Here is a 25675-nt window from a genome sequence, read left to right as displayed (position 1 = left end):
TGTCGACCACCAACACCCGTCGGCCTGGGGAAGGGCTTTGTCTTGCCAGAATCTGGGTGTCGCCACCTCCCACCACAGGCAACACAGCTGTTCCCACATCAGGGTACAATGAGCCCGGTATTGGGATGGCCCTGTGCACGGCACCCGTGGGGCGTCAACAGCACCCTGGTTTCCCCACCGAGGAGCCAGGACAGGCTTCCTCGGCCCCAGCGTGAGGACAGCCTTCAGGCAGTGGCGCTGATGGCCCCCAGGGATGGTTTGGGCCTGGGAGTGAGCAGCAGGGAGACTCAAGTGTGTGGCCTGGACCCTTGGTGAATGTGGAGCCATTTGCCTGAATAGAGAGCCCGGAGGTAGGGGGAGAGGTTGTGGCCGTGGGTCCTGATGAGGAGACAGTGGGGACGAGGGGCCACGGGGACGGTGCTCGCTGAGTCGTCATTTCTCGCCCTAGAGCTTTGTGGCTGGTCTCCCCAGACACTGACCCTCTAAGACTGGCCCTTGGAAGTCAAAACTGGTCACACAGATGTTCCTCCTCTTCACAGAGGGCCCCCCAAGGCCAGCTCATGAGAGCTCTTCTGGGAAGTGAGGTCGAGCTGTCCTGAAGACGCCTGCAGCTGCCATTGGCCCGGGGACCTTGGAGCGACCGCTGATGGGTATGTGCCGGGACCCCCGCTGGTCCTGGCTGTCTCTGCATTTCTCGGCAGAGCCCGTTGAGAAGGACAAGGCAGAGGAAACCCAAGCCCTCCAGCCGAGGCCCCGCTTCTGCTCTTTTGTCTGCTTAGAAACGCTTTGCTTGTCCACTGGACCCTGAAGCCGTGGAGCTGTGTGGTCCATGATGCCTGCTCTCTTGTGCCTCCACTTCTGCAGCTGTGAAGTGGGGACTATTGAGCTCCTGAGCACATAGGCTTGTTGGGGAAAATGGGGACTGCTTTAATCCCGCGCACCAGGGGCTTCTGCTGAGTGGGGAGCGGACATCCGTGGCCCTGCTGGCCCAGATTCCTGGTTCTTGTTGCCCTAGCATGTACGCCAGAGCCCTTTCCCCAGGAACTCTTGAGAAAGTGGACTCCCTTCCTCTTAAATGACACATTGTACGGTCTGCTGAGCACAGGGTGGGTGGGAAAGGGGAGGTTGGTGGTTAGTGGGTCAGAGAAAGGCTCTCTTGGTTTTCCCACATCCATGTAAGTTCCCTGTAGCTGGTAGCCTCTTGAGGTGAGTTTAGATGAGGTGGGTCCCCCAAGCTTTCTCTTGATTTCCTCCCACTGTGTGGTAGGGCCTGGGTAGGGCGTTTGCACCAGGGTCTGGAATAGATTGTCTGGGAGGGTGCTCTTGCCCCGACCCCGTGGATGCCCACCCTGGCCCAGCTCTGGGGGGGCTGCCGGGCGGGGCTCTGAGCTCCCTCAGGTGCTGTCTGTAGTTTTCTCTTCCTCTGCCTTTACTGCTGCGCTGTTACCAGTTTTTTTTTTTTTTAAATTTTATTTTTTTTCACTGTTACCAGTTTGACAGCAAGGGCTGCCCCTCGTTGTGGCGTGTCTCTTTCCTGGACAGTGGAGACTTCGGCTGCTGTCTCACTTTTCAGAGGCTGGTGTTTCTCGTTTCCAATTTGTTTGCAAGCTCCTTAGTGAATTCTTTGTGCCCCTGAGAGTCCTTCATAGGATTTCACGTCCTCATGAGGGCCGAGAAGAATGTTTGGTGTTTGTTGAGTTCCACGGAGGGCCTTTCTCTCAGTATCTTCCGTCTGCACCTTGCAGGCCCAGTCGGTTTACACAACATTGGACAGACATGCTGTCTTAACTCCTTGATCCAGGTGCTGGTTAGAAACGTGGGATTTGCCAAGATACTGAAGAGGTAAGACCGTTCTTAAGGCAGATAAATGTGTGTATTGTTTTTTGATGTCGTTTATTCAGTTATTCACAGTTATTCGGACTTTGAGAAGTCTTCTTTCAAAAGCTGCCAGAGAAGAGATCTTGTTTTGTACAATCTGGACTATACATTGTAATCATCTAGGAAGTTTAAAAAAATGTGAAATGCCGATCCCATCCCAGATATTTGGTTTCACTTGGGGTCTGGATGGGTGTCTAGGGTGGGGCCCAAGCTTTCGCACTTTCCAGAAAACTCCCCAGATGATTCTAAAATGCAGCCAGACTGAGAACCACTGATGTGGTTAAAAGGAAGTTGAGATAGTATCAGTGGGTGGGTCCATGAGTCTGTTGATTTTTCTCAAATAGCACACACAGTACACACACAGTGTGAAAACCCTTCTCAGTGGGTTCTGCCAAGAAGTGTTGAGGCTCAGCCAGCAGTGACTGAGTGGAACACCATGCCAGTGTGTGCATGTTCACATAATATACCTTATCACTCATTCTTTTCTGCCTTAATCTTCCTCCTTTTCCTGTTTCATGGACACAGGAGGTTGCCTGTAATTAAACAAATCATTGCCAGAATACACTGATGTTCCTTCCTGTGTCCTTCCCAGGACTAGACCTTACTTGCTGTTTCCCTTTGAAGGGCTTCAGGCTGGGCGTGTGCTGTGGACCCAGGACCTACTGCTCTTGCCCTTCATCTTGGTGTGATTCTCACGCAGGGTCGGGAGAGGGTGCCCCATCTCGAGAGGACGCTCTATAGCTGATTTGCTGACATGGCTGCCCTCAGCCTTGTCTGTACATCTTAGTCATCTGGGAAATAAAAATTTTGATAACTGGGCCCCACCCCCAGAAATCCTGATGTGGTCCATCTGCAGAGTGGCCCGGACATGGAGATTTTTGAAAGTTCTCCCAGGTGACTCTAGTGTGGCCCTGGCGTTGAGAACAGCGGGGACAGGGAGGTTCGTGGCTCTTCTCACCCGGCAGGATAACGGTGCCAGCTGGAGCTGAGGAGCGGAGGAGGAGTGTCCCCTTCCAGCTGCTGTTGCTGCTGGAGAAGATGCAGGACGGCCGGCAGAAGGCGGTGCAGCCCAAGGAGCTGGCCTACTGTCTGCAGAAGTACAACATTCCATGTAAGACGGTCCTCCTGCTCTGGCCCTGGCCTGGTGCTCTGAGGGAACGGGGAGATCTCGGAGGGATGAGGGGGAGGGAGCAGAAGAGAGGAGAGTGGAGGGAAGGGGGGCCTGATGGCCCTTGAGTGCACAGGAAGGAAACCCTCCTTGTGTTGGATGCCCACGTGTGGATCTGAAATACCTCAGACTCCCTCATCCTGCAGGGACAGCATTCCTTTCATTGTTCATGAGTGAGTTACTTTCTCTTACTCACTCTTTTCCTGCCTCTCAATGGAGTAAGTCAGCCTAAGAGTCTCCTCAAAGCTGGTTCAGCTGCAGATAAAGCATCCTAAAGAAACAGAATAAAGGATTCGTAAGGAGAAACCATATTCTACGAAAGGAAACTCTTAAATAGCTTAGTTTTTTTTTAAAAAACAGACTCAAATGAAATATACATCACATACTATAAATTCGGTCATTTAAAAGTATACAATTCAGAGGTTTTCAGGATTTCACAGAGCTGTGGAATTATCACAGTCTAAATTTAGCAAATTTTTATCATCCCCCCAAAGAAATCCTCTACCCATTAATAATTGCTCGCCATTCTCCTTTGTTTTTTTTCTGGGTTTCATACATCTAGCTCTTAGATCTAGACCCGTGTTTCATTTAGAGTTAAATTTTGTGCATGGTGTGAGGTAGGGGTCCAGCCTCATTCTTTCGCGTGTGGTATCCAGTTGTTTCAGCACCAGTTGTTGAAGGCGCTCCTCTCTTCTTGCTGAGTTGGTCCAATCTCTTTCCTTATCCCAGTGAGCATCCTCTCTCTTTAGCCTGGCAAACGCCTCTCAGCCATCCTTGTGAGGCAGGCCTGGTGGTGGTGATCTCTCAGCGTTTCTATGTCTGGGAAAGCCTGTGTCTCTCCTTCATTTCTGAAGGACGGCGTTCCTGCATAAAGTTCTGTTCATCAGCAGTTTCTCCTTCCATCCCTTTGTGTATACCTTCCTACTTTCTCGTGGTCTGTAAGGTTTGGGCTGAGAATGTACTGATACCCTTATGAAGCGGGTTCCCTTGTGGGCCATAGGCTTCTTTTTTCATACGGCTTTTAAGATCTCTTTGATTTAAAAAAAATTATTTTTGGTTGCTCTGGGTCTTCGTTGCTTTGCATGGGCCGTCTCCCCAGTCTGGGGGAGTGGGGGCTACTTTTCTTTGCAGCACGTGGGCTTATTGTGGTGGCTTCTCTTGTTGCGGAGCACTGGCTCTAGGGCACGTGGGCTTGGCAGTTGCAGCTCCCTGACTCTATTGCACAGGCTCAGAGTTGTAGCCCATGGGCTTAGTTGCTATGTGACTTGTGGGATCTTCCCAGACCAGCAATTGAACCTGAGTCCTATCCACTTCACCGCCAGGAATTCCTGTCTTTGACTTTTGACAGTATTATGATGTGTTTTAGAGAACAGCTAGTTGAGAGGAATATGTTTGGGGATCAACAAATTTCATGAATTTCAATGTCTGAATGTCTCCCCAGATTTGGGACGTCCTAGCCACTGTTTCTTGAGGTAAGTTTTCTACCCTTTCCCTTTTCTTCTTCTGGGACTCCATCAAAGTGTAGGTTGTTTCCATGCCTTGTAAGTTAGGTTGTTGATTTGAGATCTTTCTTGTTTTTTTAACATAAGCATTTGTAGTCTGAATTTTTCCTCCAGCTTTGCTTTCACTGCATCCCATGAATTTTGGTATGTTATGTTTTTATTTTCATTTGTCTCTCAATATTCTCATTTTTTTTTTCTGTTATGCAACAAAGTGATTCAATATTTCTGTACATTTCAATTAGACAATAGGTCTAATTACCATGGGTTACCATGCAAAGATACTACATAACTCTGTTCCCCACACTGCACATTTAGTACCTGTGCTTCACTTATTTTGCAACTGGAAGTTTGTGCCTCTTAATCTCACTCACATATTTCTTTCCTCTTTCCACTTCACACTGGAGACTGCTCAGGTTCCTTTTTTGTTGTTATTCAGTCGCTCAGTCGTATCTGATTCTTTTGAGACCCCATGGAGTGCAGCACACCAGGCTTCCCTGTCCTTCAGTATCTCCCAGAGTTTGCTCAAACTCATGTCCATTGAGTCAGTGATGCCATCCAACCATCTCATCCTCTGCGGCCCCCTTCTCCTCCTGCTGTCAATCTTTCTCAGCATCAGGGTCTTCTCCAATGAGTCAGCTCTTTGCATCAGGTGGCCAAAGTATTGGAGCTTCAGCTTCAGCATCAGCCCTTCCTGTTAGGTTGTTTGTTTTCTTAGTGTTGAGTTTGAAGAGTTTTTTGTATATTTTGTATCTTTTTAAAATATCTCTTTTGTGAATATTTTCTGTCAATCTGTAGTTTGTTTTCTCATGCTTCTGACAGAGCAGAAGTTTTTAATTTTAATGAAGTCCAGCTTATCAGTTCTTTCTTTTGTTGATTATACCTTGCTGTCATATCTAAAAAAATAATCACCAAACCCAAGGTCGTGTGGACTTAGTCTTATATTATCTTCAGGAGTTTTATTTACAGTTTTGCATCTTACATTTAGGTCTGTTATCTATTTTGTTCATTTTTTTCTTTTTTAGGATATAAGGTCTGTGTCCAGATTGGTTTTTTTCATGTGGATGTTCAGGTATTTTAGCAACATTTGGTGAAAACACTGGTCTCCATCGTGAAAGAGCAGTTGACAGTTGTTTCAGTCAGTTCAGTCGTTCAGTCACATCTGACTCTGTGCGACCCCATGGGCTGCAGCATGCCAGGCTTCCCTGTCCGTCACCAACCCTTGGAGCTTGCTTAAACTCATGTCCATGAGTCGGTGATGCCATCCAACCATCTCATCCTCTGTCTTCCCCTTTTCCTCCTCTCTTCAGTCTTTCCCAAGATCTTTCAATCTTTTGACATTGTTTATTTTGATGTATTTTTGGGCTCTCTATTCTGTCCCATTGATCTATTTTTCTATTCGTTGGTAATACCACTTTGTCTTGATAACTGAGGCTCTGTAGTTTGATATTAATCTTCTGATTTTATTTGATTTTTTCCTTCAGTACTGTGTTGGCTATTCTGAGTCTTCTGCCTCTCCAGGTAAACTTTGGAATAAGTTTATCAATATTCATGAAATAACTTTCTGGCATCTTGATGGGAGTTGCATTGAGTCTAGAGATCAGGTCAAGAGAAAGAACTGGCATGTTGATAATTTTTAGTCTTTGTATCCATGAACATGGAATATCTCTCCATTAGGTAGGTCTTTTGATTTTATTCATCAGTGTTTGTAGCTTTTCTCCTATCGATCTTGTACATATTTGGTGAGATTTATATCTAAGTATTTCATTTCATGTGCTCTAATATAAATTATATTGTGTTTTAAATTTAAAATCTCACTTGTTCATTGCTGATAAATAAGAAAGTGATTGACTCTGTATATTTATTTGCCTTGTAGCCTTCAGTCTAACCATAATCACTTATTAATTCCAGGAGTTTTTGGTTATTTTTCATTTTTTATGTGAATGATCATGTCATCTACAAAGAAGGACATTCTTAAATCTTCCTTTGCAGTCAGTATACCCTTTATTTCCTTTTCTTATCTAATTAGCTAGGGCTTCCAATACAACGTTGAAAAGGAGTGGTGAGAGGGAACTTCCTTGTTTATTTTCCTGATCTTGGAAGAAACACTGCTAGTGTCTCACAATTAAATGTGATGTTAGCTGTAGGTTTTTTGAAGATGTTCCTTATCAATCTTAGGAAGGTTCTGTCAGTTCTTAGTTGGCTGAGAGTTTTTATCATGAATGGGTTTTGGATTTTGGCAGATGATTTTCTTTTTCTTTTTTTTTAAATTAATTAATTTATTTTTTATTAGTTGGAGGCTAATTACTTCACAACATTTCAGTGGGTTTTGTCATACATTGATATGAATCAGCCATAGAGATGATTTTCTATATCTATTAATGTACTCATGTGAATATTCTTTAGAGCCTGTTGATGTTATAAGTTCATTAATTGATTTCCAGTTGAACTAGTCTTGCATGCCTGGGATAAGTCTTGGTTGTGATGTATAATTCTTTTTACATTTTTTGGATATTCTATTTGCTAATATTTTCTTATGGATTTTGAATCTGTGTTCATGTGAGTTATTGATCTGTAGTTTTCTTTTATTGGAATGTTTTTGTCTGGCTTGGTATTAGGGTGAAGATGATCTCATAGAATGAGTTGGGAAGTATTCCCTCTGCTTCTATGTTATGAGGAGATTTGGGGGAATTGGAAGAATTCCTCCCATAAATGTTTGGTTGAATTCATCAGTGAACCTAGTGGATGCTCTGTTCATTTTTCCTCATTCATTTTTCCTTTCATTCCTCAGACTGTATAACCTCAATTGACCTATTTTCAGGTTTGATGATTCCTTTGCCAACTCAGATCTGCTCTTGACTACTTCTGGTGAGCACGTCTGTCCTTGTACTCTTCCAGTTAGGAATTTCAATTTGGTCTTTTACATATTTTTTCTATTGATACTTTTTGTTTGGTGAGACATTGTTTTCATTCTTGAGTTATTTGGAGTTTTTGGATGGTTTAGTTCTTTGAACATATAGTAATAACTAATCTGAAGTCTTTGTCTAGTACAATAACATCTGGGGCATCTCAGTGAGTTTCTAGTGATTGCTTTTTTTCCTGTGTGTGGACCATATCTTTCTGTTTCCTTGTGTGTCTTGTAATTTTTTGTTAGAAACTTGACATTTTAGATAATGTGACAACACTGAACATCAGAAACCCCCACAGTGGGGTTTGTTCTTGCCATTGTTTTTACTGTGGCTGTTCGTTTAGTGACTTTCCAAGACTAATTCTGTAACGTTTATATTCCCTGTAGTATGCGGCCATGGGAGTTTTTGTGTGGTTAGCTAAGTGTCAGGTAATGATTGACTAGAAATTTCTTTAAATGCTTTGCACTAACAAGTCTTCTAGTCTTTGCCAAGGGGCCCTGTGTGTTGACTGGGTGCATCTTCACAGCCCAGGCAGTTTATGATGCTTTGAGCCTTCATTTCATGCTTGCACAGAACCTTAAAATCAGTCAGATGGAAGAGACTGGGGTCCTTTCAGGTCCTGGGCATGAAAATGACTTTCCAGATCACCAGGAATATGTCAGAGCCTTTGAAAGTGTGAGGGCTTCCCTGGTGGCTCAGACGGTAAAGCGTCTGTCTGCAGTGTAGGAAACCTGGGTTCGATCCCTGGGTTGGAAAGATCCCCTGGAGAAGGAAACAGCAGTCTACTCCAGTACTCTTGCCTGGAAAATCCCATGGACGGAGGAGCCTGGCAGGCTACAGTCCACAGGGTCGCAAAGAGTCGGACACGACCGAGTGACTTCACTTTCACTTTGAAAGGGTGCAGTGAACATGTTATTCCCTTCAAGATCTTTCCTTTGAGTTTCTGGCCAGGCTTTTCTTGCCTCAGCTGGCATAGTTGCCTTAGGTAACTGCTTTGTTTATTGTCGCTGAGCATTTTCCACAGATGCCCTAGGAATAATACAGGCTTTCAGCTCTGAGTCAGGTTAAATAACAGCAACCTTCTTTAAATGGGCTTTTCCCTGGAGCTGCTGCAAACAGGTCAGATCCTGGGAATGCTCCTGGCCGGGGCTTTCCTAGGTGCCCAGTCCAACCCCAGCCTGTTGCCTTGTGGCAACTGCAAGGCTTCTGGTTTTCAAGGCCTCTGCAGAGCAGTGAAGAGGGCTTGGGAACCAGCCAGATTGAGGAAGCCGCAATCCCTGCTCTGCAGTTTTTCCTAAATTCCTAAGATTTTTGTAAACTCTTGATTTTGTTGCTTTTGTGGAGGAGTGGGTTTAGAGAGACCCTCTTTCTGCTGCCCCAGGTGTAGCTCATGTTTCTCTAGTTTTCCTAACAGTTTGTACACCTGGGGAAGTCTTATCTAAATTGTGAGTCCATAGATGTGAGTGCATGGATACTCACCTTCTGCTAGAATGTAGATTTCCTGGGGACAGGAACTTTCTCTGGCTTGTGCAGTACCTGTATGTAGCAGGAGTGAAGGAAATTATAGATTGGGCAGGGCCCCTGTATTTCTCAGCTGAATTGAGACTCCTGATTCTGGAATGTGCAGATGAGGCAGGATGTCTCTGCCTGGCAAAGTGACTTGACCCTCTTCATGTCCTGTGTTGGCTCTGGGGCAGGCAGCCTGCTGAAAGTAATTCCCTGGAGACAGCATCAGTTCAACTTGTTCAGTTCAGTCGCTCAGTCGTGTCCGACTCTTTGCGACCCCATGAATCGCAGCGTGCCAGGCCTCCCTGTCCATCACAAACTCCCGGAATTTAATCAAACTCATGCCCATCGAGTCGGTGATGCCATCCAGCCATCTCATCCTCTGTCAGCCCCTTCTCCTCCTGCCCCCAATCCCTCCCAGCATCAGGATCTTTTCCAATGAGTCAATTCTTCGCATGAGGTGGTCAAAGTATTGGAGTTTCTGCTTCAGCATCAGTCCTTCCAGTGAACACCCAGGACTTATCTTCTTCAGGATGGATTGGTTGGATCTCCTTGCTGTCCAAGGGACTCTCAAGAGTCTTCTCCAACATCACAGTTCAAAAGCATCAATTTTTCGGCGCTCAGCTTTCTTTTTAGTCCAACTCTCACATCCATACATGCCCACTGGAAAAACCATAGCCTTAACCAGATGGACCTTTGTTGGCAAAGTAATGTCTCTGCTTTTTAATATGCTATCTAGGTTGGTAATAACTTTCCTTCCAAGGAGTAAGCGTCTTTTAATTTCATGGCTGCAGTCACCATCTGCAGTGATTTTGGAGCCCAAAAAAATAAAGTCTGACACTGTTTCCACTGTCTCCCCATCTATTTCCCATGAGGTGATGGGACCAGATGCCATGATCTTAGTTTTCTGAATATTGAGCTTTAAGCAAACTTTTTCACTCTCCTCTTTCACTTTCATCAAGAGGCTTTTTAGTTCCTCTTCACTTTCTGCCATAAAGGTGGTGTCATCTGCATATCTGAGGTTATTGATATTTCTCCCGGCAATCTTAATTCCAGCTTGTGCTTCTTCCAGCCCAGCGTTTCTCATGATGTACTCAACCTGTAACTAGCCTGTTAATCCCTGTTTTGGGATTATCAGCTTGGAACTTGAATTGATTAACCATTCAGCTGGGCTTTCTGGGTGACTCAGATGGTAAAGAATCTGCCTGCAACACAGGAGACCCTGGGTTCGATCCCTGGGTGGAAGATCTAATTAGTGATGCTCACCGATTATGTGCTGGTTATTGAGTTGGTAAGGGAATTAGACTGACAGAGTCTTTGCTTCCATGGAGCTGACAACTGAGAGGAGAGATAGGCCAAAACAAAATAAAACCCCCAAATATTGAGTACAAATTGTGATAAGTATCACAAAGGAGATGGTGTTGAGTTAGCAGGTATGAATACTTAGTCCGGCAGCTGGGGCAGGAGGGCATGACCGGTGTCCTGGGCCCTCACCCTGGGAGTTGCTTTTCTCTTTGGCCAGTGTTTGTCCAGCACGACGCTGCCCAGCTCTACCTCACAGTCTGGAACCTGATCAAGGACCAGATCACAGACGTGGACTTGGTAAGTCCTAGAATGGAGAGCTCAGAAAGGGAGGGTGCTGTGTAGAAAGGGTGCTGCCATGTAGAAAGGACTGAATGAGGAAACGTGTAGAATGCTCACCACAGTTGTGCAATGTGGCCACTGTGACTTCTCTGCACCTTAGTGAGCAGGGGCGGGGGCAGCCGCTGTTTCCAGAGCTGTGTGCTGGCTCCAGCTCTGGACGTGGCCGACCCGCTCACTCGGGCTCTCTTTGCCCCCCTTCCTCCTGTCCACCCCCCCACCGCCCCACCTTGCAGGTCGCGAGGCTGCAAGCCCTCTACACCATCCGCGTGAAGGAGTCCTTGGCCTGTCTTGAATGTGCCTCGGAGGTGGGCAGAAACAGCAGCATGCTGGCCCTCCCTCTGTCTGTCTTTGACATGGACTCGAAGCCCCTGAAAACGCTGGTGAGGTTCCTCCTGGGGAGTTTGCTCTTCCCTGCAGCCCAATGTTGCCGGCTCTCCCTTGTTTCTGTAATGTACCCTTGGCTTTTAAAAACTAATTTCCATTTCCTAAGCATGAGTCTGGCTAAGTTCTTTGATTTGCAGGAAAAATAAGTCTCTCCTCCCACTCCCCTTGTCCTTCCTGAGATTCTCTCTGAGATCCTGGCATGTGCACCATGCGGGCTGATGTTAGGAGGACCTTGGGAGAACCCTCGTCTATGGGGAGAGGGGTGACCCCAGCTGGAGTAACCCTGGCTTTCTCTGCTCTCTGGGGCAGGAGGACGCCCTCCACTGTTTCTTCCAGCCCCAGGAGCTGTCCAGCTCGGACAAGTGCTTGTGTGGGAGCTGTGGCAGGAAGACTCGCTGGAAGCAGGTACTCGCTGCTGATCAGAGGTTTCCCTGGACCGTGGGGCAGGGGGGGCGGGGTGCTGGGGAGAGGGCACGCTGAGGGAGGGAATCCGCCAGGCTGGGTCCAGGATCCTGGGGCTTCAGATGCCCGGAGCTGTGGATATGCTCCTGGGGCCCCATCACTGTGGGGGTGGGAGGGCACAGGAGCCACACTCAGGCCCACCCTCGCCTGGACTCAGGGAGCAGACTCCGCAGTCCCCTACAAACCCCTGTGGAGCCCTGGGCTGCTCAAGCCTTCTGTGGGAGACCCAGCAGATTCAGAGGAGGGGTGCTGTTCCACTCCCTTCTTTTTGGGGAGGAAGAACATCCCGTTGGCCCTGGTGCTTTTTGGAATTGACCTGTTTCAAGTGCCTGGGACTCATCTCCATGGTGACTATGTTTTTTCCAGGTCTTGACATTGACCCACCTGCCCCAAACACTGACCATCCACCTCATGCGATTCTCCATCAGAAACCTGCGGGCAGAAAAAATCTGCCACTCATTGTATTTCCCCCAGAATCTGGATCTAACCAAGCTCCTTGAGACAGAGGGAGAGCCCTACAGTGCTGAGGAGCAGGTGAGGGCCCTCGTGTTCCTTACACACACAAACACACACACACACATACACATGCACCCTGGCCTCATCAGAGCTCATGTCTTTTGTCTGTCTCCCTCCCCTGAGCTGCCCAGCGTCACACACACCAGAGATGTGTTTTGGGTTTGGGGCGTCATCCTCTCCCAAGCTCGGGAGGCACAGGGAGGAACACTCACCAATGCTTAGTGTGATTCGTGGAAACACACTCACACATTCAAGAAACACTGATCTTTCAAATAGGGAGTTTAGAGTCTTCTCGAATAGCAGCCTGGGGGCTGTTAGCTTCACATTCCCACCAATGTTGTGTTGGCAGCTGCATTTCTGTTAAGACTCAGAAGACTTTATTTCTAATGACTGGATTTGTGCTCAGCTACCTCGCAGCACTGATGGAAGGAACGATACGTCAGAACCTTCCTTTTACATAGGATGTGCCTCAGGCGACCCGCGTCCTGGGTGCTGAGTAGCACCAGCCTCGTTTCCTTCTCCCGCCAGATTACACTCGCCTAGGGGATAAGAAAGCAGCCAGCACTTGGGGCCAAATTGATTTAGAGTAAAGTTGGATCCAGTTGTCTTGAGCTAGTAAGTTGTTGGGAGATTCTGAGAAAAGTGACATAAAAGTCTTTTCTCCATAGGTTTAAAATCCTACATTTATTGCCATATATACATAGGTCCATTTTTGGACTGTCTGTATTGTTCCACTGGGATGTTTACTATCCATGTTCTAGAACTATGTGTTTTTGTTTTTTTTTTTTTTAAATTGAGGCCTGACCATGTGTTTGAGTGGCTCCTATTATAACAGGGTTTCCTTCCCTGTTTGGGGCATAGCATTCTGTTCTTTCCTTCTAGTTTCCTTATTTCCACTTGCACAGCCTACCTAATGAAGTATCTTAAAATTCTTTTATCTTAAAAAGACGTGTGAGGAATTATATAATGTCTCCCTATCTACCAACAGCCTAAACAGTTGTGCAGACTCAGAACCAGTCTTTCTTTACTGGCACCCCATCCTCTTCCTTCTCCAAACCTCTACTGGGTTATTTTGAAGCAAATTTCAGATGCCATGCATGTCATTTGCAAGTATTTCATTATGTCTCTGTAGGGCTTCCTTGGTGGCTCAGACGGTAGAGTCCACCTTCAATGGTGGAGACCTGAGTTCAATCCCTGTGTCAGGAAGATCCCCTGGAGGAGGGCATGGCCACCCACTCCAGTATTCTTGCCTGGAGAATCCCCATGGACAGAGGAGCCTGGCAGGCTACAGTCCATGAGGTCTCTAAGAGTCGGACATGACTGAGTGCCTAAGCACACACCACATGTCTCTCTAAAGAAGAAGCACAGTTTTTCCAAACATGACCAATCCATCTCATAATTATGTAATATCCTCTAATATCCAGTCAGTATGTGGATCTCCTTGACTGTCCTGTAAGCTGTTTGCTGTGTTTGAATCTAGATCCACATAAAGTCTGCACTTGCATTTGCTTCAGTTTGTTCCCTACCTCCCTTGGCCTTTCTTTCTTCTGTAGGTTCCGTTTCTTTGTTGTTCTCCCTCCTTTTCTTTTCCTTGAGATGAATTTATCTGAAGGGTCTTGTGTACACCCAGAATTGGCTAGTGGTCTTGTTTGGCGCATTTCTCTCTCCTTGTGTTTCCTGTAAACTGATAGTTTCATCCAGAGTTTGCCGCAGTGTAATGAGTTTGCTGCAGTGTAATGTTAACAACCCAGCATAATGTCCTCATGCAAGAACAGAAAATGATTTGAGCCCTCCCTTTTAGGGACCAAGCTTTGTTTTGTCAACTAAAAAATATAGTCACAACCTGAAAGTAGAGATTTGTTTTATTTGCTGGGAATGTTTAGGACTCGGAGTCCCAGAGACAGTATCTCAGTAGCTCTGAGAAAACTGCTCCAAGGAGGCAGGAGGGCAGTGAACCAGTCAAGTTGCTCAGTTGTGTCCAACTCTGCAACCCCATGGACTGTAGCTTACCAGGCTCCTCCAACCCTGGAATTTTCCAGGCAAGAGTACTGGAGTGGGTTGCCATTTCCTTCTCCAGGGGATCTTCGTGACCCAGGGATCGAACCCAGGCCTCCTGCATTGCAGGTAGATGCTTTACCATCTGAACCACCAGGGAGTCAGGCTATATACAAGTTTGCAATGGAGGGAGCAGGCAGTCTGAACATCAAAGATCAGGTATTAAGTTAAGCAGTTTAGCATTCTTTGTATGGGAAGATGCAAGCCTCTGGGCTTGAATTCACTCCTTTCTTGTGTACCTCAGCTACCTGAGCACCTCAGCCAATCCTGTTTCCTTGTTTACCTTGCGTCTTGCATCTCCCCCACCCCCACCAGCAGTCACTGTGGGGGGTGGCAGCATCCGCTGGGCCTCAGTTTTGGGGAGCCCTCTTTCACATTTGGAGGCCAGAAATCGCTGATGGCTGTGACAGTTCTTGTTTATTAATAGGCAGAAGATATTTTCATTTCATAGTTTGTACCACCCTCATCCTGTCCCCTTCATAATCCCATTTCAGAATATCAGGTAAGGGACATTATTTGACTGTATTGAGAAGAAAAATACAATTTTCCTGACTCTTGTGGAGATCTTGCTCAAAATGAAAACTCTCACCACTGTTCCCTTTTCACAGAGAATCGTCTCTTATCTAGCCTTTCTGAGACCAAAGGGAGCAGGGTTACTTACCCCAAACCTGGTGACTATGCTGGTCTTTCCCTTACCGTGATGCTCTCTTACTGATTCTGCTCTGCTTCAAATCTGTCTCCTCCAGGCTTCTCTCCTGGGGCTTCTTTCTCTGCTTTTGGATCCTTTCCTGCCCATTTTTATTGGTATTTAGTGTTTCATCGCATTCCTTTTTCTTCCCATTGTTCAAATGTCTTCTCATTAGTTCTTAAGGTTTCAATCATCAGATACTGAGGACTTCCGAGTCCCTATCCCCTACCCAGGTCTCTCTTGTTCCCCAAACCAGGGTGTCCACCTCCTGCTGAGTCCTGAGACTTGCTGTCTTCATCCCCAGACACCTCTGTTCCATGTGTAACTTTATAGCACTAACATCTTCCTAATTTCCAAGCCAAGAATCTGGGGTTCATCCTTGTGGTGCCCCTACTTACTCCTCCCCACTGTATCCATCAGTTACAGTGACTTACTGTTTTTCCTTGACTTTGCACAAATCTGTCCCCCACTTCCTCAGTACTGGAGTGAAAAGCTGGTGCTTTGGAGCCAGGCAGGCTTGGGTGGAGGTCCCACCTCTTGATGAGCTCTGAATCTGACGTGACTTTCTCTACTCCCTGAGCTCAGATTCCATGTCTGCAAAATGGGATTGATGCCAACACCCCGTGTACAGGTTTGCTGTGGATATTAAATGAAATAGTGCATATGAATCACATTTATCTCTAAACATAGAATCCTATTTAGTCATTAGCTGTCCTCAAAATCCACTTCAGAATGCATCATGTTAGATGAAGATATACCATGTTGTCTTGTGAGCCTTGAATGTCTTGTTCTGAAGATGTATTATTATTTTTAACAGTGGACCTCCAGGGAGGTCCCCATAGCATCTTTTTTAAAAATTTTATCTATTTTGACTGTACTGGGTCTTTGTTGCTTTCTACTGGCTTTCTCTAGTTGTGGAGATCAGGGGCTACTCTTTATTGTGGTGTGTGGGCTTCTCATTGGGGTGGCTTCTCTGGTTGTGGAGCACAGGCTCGAGGTGCGTGGGCTTCAGTAGTTACAGATCCGGGCTCAGTAGTTGTGGCTCGTGGGCTTAGGTCTGCAGCATGTGGAATCTTCCCAGACCAGAGATCAAACCTGTGTCCCTTGCATCAACAGGTGGATTCTTATCCACTGTGCCACCAGGGAAATCCCTGAAGATGTATTATTAAGTGAACTGCAAAGTATTTCCTGCTTCTAATTCTTACACTTCTCATGAAAGATGTGAAGACAGTTTTCTCTCAGTGGCTAGACATATTTAGGCATATTTTTTGTATACAGCGTAGGTGTGTGAATATGTCTGTAGTTGATAAAATTGTCATCAAGAGACTGCTAAAGGTGCTGTAAAATCATAAAAAGCTGTAACTTTTAGCACAGCAATAAATAATACAAATCTACCAGGAGATCCAACCAGTGCATCCTAAAGGAGATCAGTCCTGGTGTTCATTGGAAGGACTGATGCTGAAACTGAAACTCCAGTACTTTGGCCACCTCATGCAGAGTTGACTCATTGGAAAAGACCCTGATGCTGGGAGGGATTGGGGGCAGGAGGAGAAGGGGATGACAGAGGATTAGATGGATGGCTGGATGGCATCACCGACTCAATGAACTTGAGTTTGAGTAAACTCTGGGAGTTGGTGGTGGACAGGGAGGCCTGGAGTGCTGTGATTCATGGGGTCGCAAAGAGTCGGACACGACTGAGCGACTGAACTGAACAAAGAACCAGAATGATAACGTTTAAGCTTATTTTGAAGTAGTTCACTTGAGCAAGTATGTCATAAAATATTTGAGTGTGTTGCTAATGGAAATATTCACTTTTTAAATTTTATATTATATATACATTTGTCTATCACCTATCATGTAACAATTCAAATATGCTATTAGTATTATAGTGCATAAATTATATATTTATGCTCATTATTTTTCTTACAGCATATGAACCTTAGGTTTCTAAAGAAAAAAAATGATAGACTCAGCATCTGGATATGACTTTTTAGTTGGTCAGGAGGAATAAGAAATATTTAATTCACAATGCAAAGTAATTTTTTTCTTTGAGGGCACTTTATGATGTAATATGTAAGAAGAATATTGTATCTGAAAGTGAAAGTCACTCAGTTGTGTCTGACTCTTTGTGACCCCGGCAAGAATACTGGAGTGGGTAGCTGTTCCCTTTTCCAGGAAATCTTCCTGACCCAGGAACCGGGGTCTCCTGCGTTGCAGGTGGATTCTTTACCAGCTCAGCTCCCAGGAAATATTATATTTAAATCATGGAAAAATACAATATTAGTTCACTTTTGGGGAAAAAAAACAAGTAATGTATGTGAAGACTTAGCCAAATGCTGAAAGTTAGCTGGTAATTATCATGTTAATAATGCTTGTTGTCGTTTCCTGGCGCTTCTTGCAGGCGGTCAGTCTCTCACCATTTCTTCCTCTCTCAGCTGTGACTCTGCCTCACTTGGAGTCTCAGGCCATTTTCACATCCCTTCACTCTGGTGTTCTCAAACACAAATCTGATGATGTTGCTCTCCTGCGCAGAGCCTTCCAAGGCCACCACTGCTGGGATGTTTTGACTCCTGACTTGGCCTCAAGGGAACCTGATTGGTTCCCTGCACCTCTGCCCCATCCCTCAACCCCATCCCCCTCCACCATCCCCCGGGGTGTGCTGCCAGGCCTCCACAGATCCTTCAGGGTCAGTTTAAGCACATTGCCTCTGGGGAGCTTTCCTCCACTGCTCATTCCTTCTTGTTTTGGGGGCAGAGACTGGTTCCCAGATTTATCTGTAAGCCTGGTATGAAAAACCTCGCTTCACAGCTGTGCTGTAAGTAGGTATGAGCATCTGTGGTCAGAGATGGTCTTCTGGGGCCCTGGGCGCACCAGTGCCTGGCAGAGAGGCTCTGAGAAGCAGAGGGCCGGAAGAGGAGGCGTCATGGGGGTCCCTTTATCTTTGTGTCCTTCAGTGTGGAGGGTACTATGAGCTCTTTGCTGTGATTGCCCACGTGGGGAATGCTGACTACGGTCACTACTGTGCCTACATCCGGAGTTCTGCAGATGGAGAATGGTTCTACTTCAACGATTCCAATGTTTGTTGGGTGAGAAGCGTCCTCCCAAACTGCCCCTTGCCCTGGGTTCTCCATCTCTAATGGGTTCTGAGCCAGGACTGGAAGGCCATTGAGACCCAGACACACTGGGGTCCTGTTTTCTCTGTGTGTTGGGGGGCCTTTGTGAAGTCTGAAGCCCTTTTCTGCATGGAGCCCCATCTGGTTCACAGTTCTGCTACAGTCTGCTGAGCTTAGCGTCCCGGTTTCTGGAATTCTTGGCTCAGGGCCCTGAAACCTTGTGCTCTGGGCTAGCCTATGAAGGTAGGAAGCTCTAGAAAGAGTTACAAAGTCTGGGCCCAGCATAACCAAGTGTAGACAATGCACTTGAGGGACTCGGTGTGCCGAGTGCCTATCACTGGGTGATCGAGCCTGGGGGTAGTCAGACTGGCCTGTCTGGGGGAGGGAGGGCAGCTGGCAGCATCATCACTCTCTGGCCACTTAACCTGGTTTGTCTCTGTCCTGCAGGTGTCCTGGGAAGACGTCCAGTGTACCTATGGGAATCGCAGCTACCGCTGGTGAGGAGGGCTGGGTGGTGGGTCCCATGAGCTCACGCAGGGCATCTCTTGCTGTAGGAAAGGGCTACCACTCACCTTTGGAGGCCCAGAGAATATGCTCAGCCTCGTCTTTTGAGCCCCATCCACTGCACTGCTCCTCTCCTAGTTTATTTTTTAAATTTTTTTCACAGGTAAAGGTTGGACATTACGTATGTATTTTTGAATTAGTTAAAAAAATTTTTGGCAGTGCTGTGTCTTCGTCGCTTTCTCTAGTTGTGGTGGGTGGGGGCTACTCTTTGTTGCAGATGCGCAAGCTCCTCACTGTGGTGGCTTCCTTCGTTGCAGAGGACAGGCTCCAGAGCTTGCGGGCTCAGCAGTTGTAGTGCACAGGCTTAGCTGCCCCATGGCACGTGGAACCTTCTCAGACCAGAGATGGAACCCGTGTCTGCGGCACTGGCAGGTGGAGGCTTAACCACTGCACTGCCAGGGAAGTCCTCCTCTTGCAGTTTAGACCCAGCAGTGCTGAAGTGTCTGAGGCTCCCAAACATCACACCATCCCTGGCTTTGCACGTGCTGTCCCTTCCCCTAGTTTGGCCCTGGGGCAAACCCCCTTCATGCTTCCATGCTTCTGCTCATGCCCACCTGCCCGGTAATGCCTTCCCGGCACCATCCAGGCAGGTTTGCAGGAGCCCCTCAGATGCTTTCCGTCATGTGCTCACCTCTTCACAGCCAGGACCACACTGCTCGGTCACCGTTCACCTACATAACATTCTTTCACGTTAACCATGAACTCTTCGGAGGCAAGGATCACTCCTGTCCTCCTCTGTTGTCTGGTACAGAGGCTTGACTTTAGTCAATAGCAGTAAATATATTGTTGAAAATCAGTAACTACACAGAGGGGAGGCTGGAGAGGAAAACGCTGGGCAGAGATAAAGCAGAGACTTTGCAGGTTTTTTCTGCAGAGCTTCTGGGCTAGAGGTGACATTGTACACTAAGTGTGGTGTGGGATGTGGCCCCAGCCACACGAGTAGGTCTTCACTTGGAAACTGATAAATTGGGTGAAATTTTTCTTGAAATCCTGCCCACCCCCAACCTGCTACTTTTCCTCTTCTCCTTTTCTTCTAAGCATCTCCCTTAGATATACTCTTAGATACACACTTTGTCACCTTTTGGTTGTCAGTGATCCCCCGTTGTTTAGATCAGGGTTTGGCAGAATTTTCTGTCAAAGGCCAGGGAGCAAATGTTTCAGTTTCTGGGATACACAGTCTGTGTCTTGGCTCCTTGGCTCTGCTTCTGCAATGCAAAAGCAGCCACCGGTGGTACGTGAGTGAGCATATGTGGCTTTGTTCCTGTTACATTTACTTAAGTTCATGGGCTTATAGTTTGTCAACCCCTGCTTGAGATGTTAGCTAATAGCTTAACAGTAGTTATTTACCTGGGTCCCCAGTTTTGTCCGCTTTGAGCTGATAGAAGAGCTGATCCAGTAACCCGGGAAGTTTTCTGACGGGTGTTCTATCATGAAGTAATAATGTGGTAATGAACTGTGACTGTTTTGTCTCAGTGATGCCCTTGCACTTTTTTTCTTTCTAGGGGGGAGACTGCCTATCTCCTGTTTTACATGAAGACTGAGTCCTAATGGATGTTCCTTAAACCTTCAGAGACCTACAGAGTATCACCTTCCTCTTCTGTTCCTGTCTCTGCAGACTCTTGTAAGAGATTCTGCAGTGAGGAGAGGCACCATTTTCAAACTGTTTACCTTTTATTTATAGTCAGTGGTGATTATTAGAATATTTAGCAGTGACACTACACAGGTCTGGATCGGTCAGAACGGGTGCCACTGGTGGACTCATGGCTGGGTCAGGTCTGGATTGCTCCTGCTGCACAAGGCGGTGATCCTTTAGCTGGGAGCTGCAAGGTCCGGGTGCTCCCAGGGGAGGAGAGACCAGGCCAGTGCTGGTAGCAGGAGGCAGTTGGGTAACAAAGGGCTGTGGTCAGGAATTATTTCAATATTCTACTGCTAATGTGACTGTACTGGTAGGTACTGACTGTATGTCATTTCTGTTTATAATTTTAAAAACTTTTAGGGCTTCTCTAGTGGCTCAGTGGTAAAGAATCCACCTGCCAATGCAGGAGACGTGGGTTTGATCCTTGATCTGGGAAGATCCCACATGCCGTGGAGCAGCTAAGCCTGTGCACCACGACTACTGATCCTATGTTCTAGAGCCCAGGAGCCACAAGGACAGAGCTCACATGCTTTAGAGCCTGTGCTCTGAAACAAGAGAAGCCACTGCAATGAGAAACCTGTGCACCACAACTAGATAATAACCCCTGCTTGCCACAACAAGAAAAAAGCTCTCGCAGCAACAAAGACCCGGCACAGCCAAAAATTAAAAAAAGAAATTTTAAAATGCGTATCAATTACATGAAACTCAAGTGCTTTGTGATTGTTATTCATTTATTTGATAAATATGTGTTGATCACCTATTCTGTGAAATGGTATGCCAAACACAATAATGAATACAATTCTTTCTCTCAAAAAGAACTTTTTAATTTAATGAAGCTTGATTAAAATACATAAAATACTGGGGGTTTATGCTACAGGAATTTGAAGGGAAATAAATGAAAATTCTTCTGCTCTGTGCCCACAGGAGAAGCCTGAAGGCTTGGAAGGGGGCTGAGAGTGAGGACAGTCAGTTTACAGGGAGAAGCAGACCCAGTGGCATGGCTCAGGCTTCAAAGACCCTCCACACACTTGGATGGAAGGGAGGTGGGGGCTCAGCCCGTTGATCTCGATCCACGCTCAGAAGTTTGGGTCTAGCTTAATAAGTAATGAGGACTTTTTTTTTTTTTCTTTTGGAAAGTGTTCAAAAAGGAAAGGAACAATTAGTGGTGTTTCAGTAAAATGGATTTGCTGGTGACATGGGTTAGAGACAGGATGGCAGCATGTGTGGACAGGCGTGCCAGCCCCTGGAGCCATGTCAGAGGAAGAACGTGAATCGTGGGGTACCCAGGGAAACTCTGCACCAGCCTGGGAAGAAGTGTGTGGACACCCCCCACCTACAGATGAAGTGACTCGGTCATTCACGTGTTTAACGACTTGTTCGAGATTTCATAGTTTGTGAGTGGCAAAGCCAAAACCTCCAACATGAAATGAGGGTGATTTATTCTTTTTATTGGCAAGAATTTAGCCACACGAGAGTAAATTCTCACCGTATATTAGCCAAACAATGTAGTCATGGACAGATCCTCTTCCTTAGTGCTAACCGTCGCTAAACAGGTGTGTGTATATTCCTACCTCTACCGTCACAGACGATCATAAAGCTCTTGGCTGAAAGCCACAGAAGCTGTGTTTTTTTTTTTTTTCCGCAATCTGGAGGCTGGAGTTTGAAATCAGGGTGTCACAGGGCTGGTTTCTCCAGGAGGCTGTGAAGGAAAGTCTGCCCTGGCCTTTCTCCTGGAGCCTGGTCAGGCCAGCCCCACTTTCATCCCCTGTGTGGACCTGAGTCCCTCTGGCCTCCACCTCCATCTTCACTCACTGTCTTCCCTACATGTGTTAGTTGAGGACACCAGCCATGGGTTAGGGGCCATCCCAGTGTAGCATGACCTCTCCTTCACTTGGCGAATTTCATCATTCTGAGGTTCCAGGTGGATAGGAATTTTAGGGGGACCCTATTCAGAGTAGTAAAATGTATTGATTCCTTTAGGCCTCATTCTAAGCATTGGCATGCATATTCACAGATATGAATAATTTTTACATCATGAATTCTACTGGACAAATTATTCTGCTCATTGTTTTTTCTCATAATAGTGTCTTAGGAAAGTTTCCAAGTCTGTATGTAGATGGATAACATTCTTTTGAATTGTTACATTTACTCCGTAAATATACTATATTTTTTCCATTCCCATATTGGTAAATATTTAGGGCATTTCCATTTTTTCACTATTCTGAGTACCTTTAGATGTGTTTTTGTACATGAGTAAATATTTCTGTAGGTACTGAGGGGTGAAATTATGGATCAAAGAGACTGAAGGGAGAAGTTACATGTAGACTCCAAGTTAAAGAGGAAGGGTACTCATAGATCATTTTTAACATCCTGGATTGAAGGAGAAGAGAAAGGAATCAATTGACTTGAGTTTCTGGAAGCAGCTGATTTCTGCGCTATTTTGTTTCTTCTCCAAAGTGCTCCCTTATCCATCCATATATCCGTTTGTCCAAAAATCAAGGTTCACAGAGATGCCCAATGCCTGACCTTGTGTGAACTTTGCTGTGGTCTTGTTTTGAGGGTTTGAGGTCTGTTTTTATTTCACCCCCATGTACCCCTGCTGTCTGCCACCCCAGATTTCTTCAGTGCGTACACCCAATATCTTTGCCCCCTTGTTTTAAAGTAGTACTTTAAGGAATTCCCTGGTGATCCAGTGGTTGGAACTCCACAGGGTGAAGGGCATGGGTTCAATCCCCAGTCAGCCACCCAGGCCAAGGCCAAGTCCTGCCTACTGGGGTGCCCACAATAGTCTGCCCACATAGAGTTCCCATAGACCATAAAGCTCCATTGCTGGTGACCAGATGGGAGTGTGCTGTTGGGCCCCATAGAGTGTCTCCTGTATGAGGCCACTTCTCCATAACAGGGAAGCATGAGCAACCTACATAACATACAAATAAGCACAGAGATTTAGGCAAGATGAGGCAGCAAAGGAATGTCTTCCAAACAGTGGAACGAGATAAAATAAGAACTAAGTGAAATGGAGATGGCAATCTACCCAGTGGATCTCAAAGTCCTGATCATAAAGGTGCTCAGTGATCTTTGGAGAAGGCTGGGTGAACAGAGAAGTTTAACAGAGACGATGTTAAGAAGAAGCCAATGGAGCTGAAGAAGGAAATCACTAATGCACTCAAAGAAAACAGTAGTGGATTGGATTGACACAGCGGAATGGATGGTGAACTGGAAGACCATAGTGGGAGTCATTCAAGCTGAACAGAAAGAAATTTTTTAAATGACAGTTTAGGGACTTTCCTGGTAGCCCAGTGGTTAAGAATCTGACTTCCAAGGCCGGGGATGAGGTTTCCCACCTTGGTTGGGGAACTAGGATCCCACACGCCTTGGGGCAACTAAGCCTGTGTGCCACAACTAGAGAAGCCCGTGTTCCAGACCCCACAATACACAACTACAGAGCCCGTGCTCACCTCTGTCCTTGCTGAGTTTAATCTTCATCCTTCACCGTAACTCACTTTGAGCATAACCACTTCAGGGACTTCTGGGAGCCTCCACGTAAAAAGAAGCCGAGGAGGGGGTCTCTGGGTCCCTGACTCTGTAGCTGGGGTCAGAAGCAGATGGGGGGTGCGTTGTGGGGCCCTCTACCAGGGAGGGGCAGGAGATCCCAGGTGGTAGTTAGCTGAGTCCCAGGCACTCCTGGGTATGAGGCATCCTAGCCCCCTTGGTGCATCACAAAGAGACCAGCTCCCTCCTCCCCACAGCCCCCAGGCCTGGTCCCTGCTTCTGAGAAATTCCCTAGGGTGGGTCCTGGTGCTGGAGGTCGCCATGCTGTGGGCTCCTGAGTCTCTAGGGAGGATAGAGAAGTGGGGGGAGACGTCCACAGAAACAGAGCATCTGTCAGAACAGATCCTGGGGCTGCTGCACTCCAAACTCCACCACCATCCCCAGGTCCACTGAGGCAGGACCATGAAAGCAAGGCTCCTTCCCTCCCCAAGACAGAGACACAGAGGAGACACCAGGTGAAGGCGAAGATGGGAGGGAGGGCCCCATGAGCCCAGGGATGCCTGGAAGCTGGAAGAGGCAGGAAGGACTCTCCACTGGAGCCTCTGGAGAGGGAACTGCACTGAGACACCTTGATCTCAGATGTCTGGTGTCCGAGACTGAGAGAGGACAGGCTTCTGTTGTTCGGAGCATCTGCCCCAGGAAGCTCATGCAGCTGGTGGGAAGCTCCTGCCCTGATCCAAAGCCTCCCTCCCATTAGGTGAGGGGCCCCACAGACTCCATCTCTTCTTCCACGTCTAGTAGGTGGGAGACCCGCTTCTCCTTGCTACTCCAGGAGCGGTTCTGGAGCTGATCTGGGAGTGGTTCTGGGGTTTTGCAGACTGAGCCCCTATGTCCCCATACGAGCATCCAGAGCTCTGGATGTCTGCCTTGCTGCCTGAATCCCTCCTCCCCCACCCAGTATCCGCAGGAAAAGTCAGGGATTCTGCAGCAGGGTCTGCAGGCAGTCTGTCTGGGCCCATGTGGGAACCACGTTTTACTGTTTTCTCAGAAATGTCTCCAGGAATTTAATCTTACTCATTTCCTCTTCCTGATCTCTCTCCCCTACCCTTAAGTTAGACGTTCTGGCTGACCTGTCAGCGTTAGTTAGATGCTGTTCTGCATGCAGAACAAGCCCCCTTATCTTCAAACACCTTTCTTGATGACTCTCTTGTGATTACCTCTGGATCTCCAGGAGGAAGCCTCCTTTAATCCCTGCATCCTGGTCTCTGTTTTGCTTTACTGCTCTCAGTTAAAGATTATAAGATAAATTACCAATAAATATGTGCTCAGTATTTTCTTGGGAAGTTGCTTCTCTGAGAGCTTTCCCTGCACTGTCTCTTACAATCCTGTGTGTTTGTGAGAATCGTTGATTGTGAAACTGCCACAGACCCACGTTCACATCTTCCCTGTAAACACGGTGAGAACCTCCCCTGACCTCACGCTCCGTGCTGACCGCCTCCACATCTGGCTACAGGCCCAGTGCAGGTGTAAGACTGACTGCCCTCAGCCTCCTTGTGTTGTCAGGGCTGCTGCAGCCCTTGGTCAAAACCCGTGAACCCACTTTAATAGGGGTGTCCTTGCTCACAACCCTCTAAGCGCCTCCTTTAGCAAGAGTAACAGAAGTCTTTAAGTCAAAGGGTCCAGAGAGAAGAAAGGAAGCTACAAAGAAAGAAAACCAGATGAAGCCAGCTGGGACCAAGATGGCAACCAATTCTGACCTCCAGCAGACCCTGAGTTTCATTGTATGCTGATTTTACTGTATTATCTATCATATATTAAAAAGCAGAAACATTACTTTGCCAACAAAGGTCCAATCTAGTCAAGGCTATGGTTTTTCCTACTGGAAAAACTACTGTCATGTACAGATGTGACAGTTGGACTTTAAAGAAAGCTGAGCGCTGAAGAACTGATGCTTTTGAACTGTGGTGTTGGAGAAGACTCTTGAGAGTCCCTTGGACTGCAAAGAGATCCAACCAGTCCATCCTTAAGGAGATCAGTCCTGAATATTCATTGGAAGGACTGATGCTGAAGCTGAAACTCCAATAGTTTGGCCACTTAGTGCGAAGAACTGACACATTTGAAAAGACCCTGATGCTGGGAAAGATTGAAGGTGGGAGGAGAA

General features: G+C 46.8%; 1 protein-coding gene across 3 annotated transcripts in view; it reads left to right on the top strand.

Annotated features, from left to right (window-relative positions):
- Positions 1-20840, top strand: part of LOC122680584 (ubl carboxyl-terminal hydrolase 18-like) — a 31028-nt gene extending 10188 nt beyond the window's left edge. For all 3 annotated transcript variants that reach the window (XM_043882121.1, XM_043882122.1, XM_043882123.1), the window contains exons 2-11: positions 540-650; positions 1746-1842; positions 2844-2989; positions 10483-10562; positions 10838-10984; positions 11298-11393; positions 11817-11984; positions 17664-17795; positions 18270-18319; positions 19889-20840. In XM_043882121.1, the coding sequence (XP_043738056.1) occupies positions 647-650; positions 1746-1842; positions 2844-2989; positions 10483-10562; positions 10838-10984; positions 11298-11393; positions 11817-11984; positions 17664-17795; positions 18270-18319; positions 19889-19934 (966 nt within the window). In that variant the 5' untranslated portion in view covers positions 540-646 and the 3' untranslated portion in view covers positions 19935-20840. The remainder of the gene's footprint in view (positions 1-539; positions 651-1745; positions 1843-2843; positions 2990-10482; positions 10563-10837; positions 10985-11297; positions 11394-11816; positions 11985-17663; positions 17796-18269; positions 18320-19888) is intronic.
- Positions 20841-25675: the final 4835 nt, after the last annotated feature.

Source organism: Cervus elaphus, chromosome 22 (assembly GCF_910594005.1).
Source record: "Cervus elaphus chromosome 22, mCerEla1.1, whole genome shotgun sequence".
In the NCBI taxonomy this organism is placed as follows: Eukaryota; Metazoa; Chordata; class Mammalia; order Artiodactyla; family Cervidae; genus Cervus; species Cervus elaphus.
The sequence above is the reverse complement of the archived record's forward strand: the minus strand, read 5'-3'. Positions and strand labels throughout refer to the sequence as shown.